The sequence below is a fragment of the Morone saxatilis genome, unplaced genomic scaffold (genome assembly GCF_004916995.1).
Source record: "Morone saxatilis isolate NCDOM2014 unplaced genomic scaffold, NCSU_SB_2.0 Contig17, whole genome shotgun sequence".
NCBI lineage: Eukaryota > Metazoa > Chordata > Actinopteri > Moronidae > Morone > Morone saxatilis.
Window position 1 is genome coordinate 26,318,225 of NW_023339729.1, and position 3,544 is coordinate 26,321,768.

The 3,544-nt window shown below is 35.9% G+C and overlaps 1 protein-coding gene across 1 annotated transcript in view; it reads right to left on the minus strand.

Annotated features, from left to right (window-relative positions):
- LOC118326978 (NACHT, LRR and PYD domains-containing protein 12-like) overlaps nucleotides 1-3,544 on the minus strand; it is a 25,057-nt gene that overhangs the window by 19,210 nt on the left and 2,303 nt on the right. Inside the window, exon 3 of the mRNA XM_035660143.1 lies at nucleotides 538-711. Within this exon, the coding sequence (XP_035516036.1) occupies nucleotides 538-711 (174 nt within the window). The remainder of the gene's footprint in view (nucleotides 1-537; nucleotides 712-3,544) is intronic.

Consider the following 3,544-nt stretch of genomic DNA (forward strand, 5'->3'; position numbering starts at 1 on the left):
CAGAAGCTGCCTCATTAATGATCTCCATAAACCTTGACTCAGGTCCAACATTAACAGCTGCATTTATAAAACAAATTTCATACACAGACTCAATTCAATTTTATAACAAATATTCAGAAGAAAACAACAATGAAATAATAAGTCAGACAAATAGAAACATCCAAAAATTAAAGACATTAAAATACTAGAAGTTTAAAAAAACATACAAATATAATTTACAGTATAGATTTTAAAACTCTCGTCAGTGGTAAACAGAAACCTTTTTATTATTTATTAAAATGTATAAAGTCAAGTCACTTTTATGTCTATGACCTAATATCCTAAATCACAACAGCACACAACGTTGTTTAGGGTCTTTGACCTTCGATTAATTTATTGATTTATCTATCCAATTAAAATACTTAAGTGGCTCACCACCTCCACTAAATTGTTGTTCATCATAACTAACCTAAAGCTCAAACTTCATTGAAATGGAACATGTAGTCCAGCCTCTGATTGCACAAATAATTACATCCTAAAAACCCAATCTGTTCATACCTGAGTGTGTCCAGTCTCCAGTTTGGATCCTTCAATCCAGAAGACAGCAGCCTCACTCCTGAGTCTCCTGGATGATTGTAGCTCAGGTCCAGCTGTCTCAGATGGGAGGGGTTGGATCTCAGAGCTGAAGCCAGACAAGTACAGCCTTCTTCTTGGATCATACAGCCTGACAGTCTGGAGATACACACACACACAGAATAATTATTCATTTATTTTCATCTATTCCTTCCTTGTCGGTGTGAATTCACTGATTAAAATAAGCTAGTTATATTTTCCTATCAGACCATTTCTTTGAATCTCTTTGCTACTATACAGTCAATTGACACCATAACCCTTAACCAATGCAGTATTTTAATTAGAGGTCCAGTATGTAGGATTTAGTGTCATCTAACAGTGTAGATTCAGATTGCACTTCATTCAAACTGCAAGGGAGATACTATGGTGGCCCTTAAACTTGCAAGTGGCCCAATCTAGAGTCAGTGTTTGGTTTGTCCACACACGTGCAATGTAGCTTTACGTACAACAGTCCCAAATATGGTTGCAATCCAATTCAGCATTGAGTTCATGGCCCGTTAAGTGAATCAGGCCACACCTTCAAAAGTTCAGTAATCAGTTACAGACAAATGATAAGTGATCCTAACACAAACCTATAAGTCTTGTCTGGCTTTATCTATGCTTGCTATTCACTGATTTTGCGTCTGATTAGGTGAAATATGTGCCAAAAGAAGCAAATACGGTCTTTAACAAAAAAAACTAAATTATGGAACGTTTTTAAGGCACCTCATCAGGCCTTTATCAGTAAAATTGGGATCATCCAAGGAATCTACTCTATAAAAATATTTTTTCTACTTCCAACAGTTCATGATTTATTAGCAAAAGCACAATAACCACATGGTGGTGCTTTTGCCCTGTAACTATAGCACTTACCTATGCCATGTATCTACAGCATTGACCTCATCCCTGTATCTACAACACTGACTTATACCCTGTAACAGGTCAGAGGTGGGCAGAGGTTATTACAACACTGCAGAAATTATAACACTTATTTAAGAGGGAGAGTCTCCACCAACTATTGGGAAAGATATGCCCCATGTAGTCCTAGATTTTGACCTTCCCAGATCTATATTCTGGCAGTATTTACAACTTAAGCACAGCAGCCTGTTGCACCAGCTGTGTGTAAGTTAAAACTTTGCCTTATATAATTACACTCACTGATGGTAAAATAGCTGGGGTTTTTTTTTGGCCACACAACATTTTTTTTTTTCATTAATTGAAGCCATTTTGCAACACATTAATTGAGTAGAGACCTGATTTATTGATAAGAGATTGCAATATCAATATAGTTTACTATGATTTTCTATGAAGTCAAGGGGCTCATGCCAGTCAGAAAGCTTATGTGCATGGTTACCATGACCGCAAGTCAAAAGCTTCACCCTGCCTTTTTAAACGTGAAGGACAAATGTGGTTAACAATTGGGGCAAGCACATGCAAAGCCTTGTACATGAAACAAGCATATTTGATTATTTTTTTATTCTCAAAACTCAATAGTTTTAATGATTAAATCAGACTGTTTTATCAAAAACTTTTACGACTCGATTGATTTAAGTGTCATTGCACCAGGAAATTATCAATTAGTAAAAGAATCATTGAGTCTAAAAACATTCTGGCAGCATTAAATATCAAAAATAACATTGTCCCCTGTAAAGAGTTTCTTGTTGATTGCTATTATTTTTTTAATAATTTTAACACTTAAAATAAATTATAAATTATACAACAAATGTTACTTTCGTGTACTTAGTGTATTTATTCTACGCTGTTACTTGAGTGTCAAACTCAATTTTAGTGTTCATCTGTTAAAAGGTAAAGTTGAATCCTGACCTGAGAGTGTCCAGTTTACAGTGTGGACTCGACAGTATTCACCTGGAATCTGCAGGTGTTGTTACTAAAGTCCAGTCTCTCGACTAGAGGACTGGAGCTGAGAACTGAGGACAGAGCCTTCACAGCTTCTCTCTGACAGATTACAGCCACTGAGCCTAAACAATATGTACAGGAGATACAGTGTGTGACAACATTTCTCTCTGTATTTGATTTGACTTGCACTTATATTTTGTACACACTGTTTTCTAAAGAGAAGCGGTACAATTACTTTAGAAAAATTACAACATAATGTGACAGTTATGGTTCACCCTTTACGTTTCTTTTAATCCTGACCTGAGAGACTTCAGTTTACAGTGTGGATTTTTCAGTCCAGCAGACAGGAGCTTCACTCCTGAATCCTTCAGGGTTGTTACTAAAGTCCAGTCTCTCGACTAGAGGACTGGAGCTGAGAACTGAGGACAGAGCCTTCACAGCTTCTCTCTGAAGACAAACACTGATACTATACAAGTATTCAACTGATCAACAAATCAAAATCAAAATCTTGCATGTGACACCGACACTGTTTCTGTCATCTACAATATAGAACACATTTCTATGGTTGCCTTTACTGAGTTTATGAGTTGAACAATCAAGTATCGGAATCTCAGGTTAACGATAAGATTTTTAGACAATTAGTGTTTTTCATTGTCTATATTTCTGGAAAAGAACATCTTAAAACCAAAACTTTATATATCAAGTTTGGGTTACTTTAATTTCCAATTGGCTTAAAACAATTCAATTCAATTCAAGTCTGGTAATCTTTCTCTAAATCCAGATGACCATGTAGTACATGTTGCTGTCAGCTAGGTGTACATTATCAGGAATTAATGGATGACGTAAAGGCCATTATTTCCTGTTTATGGACACTTTGTAGGGCATTATCTCACTTATACCATGGCCACTTATCAAAGAAAAAAATGTATATCTTCATGTGTTTCGCAATCAAAATCAAAAGATTTTTATAAAAAAAAATAGTCCAGCCACATATTGCAAATATAATTACGTCCAAACAATCCAATCTGTTCATACCTAAGAGTGTCCAGTCCAGGGTACAGCAGCTTCACTTCTGAGTCTCCTGGATGATTGTAGC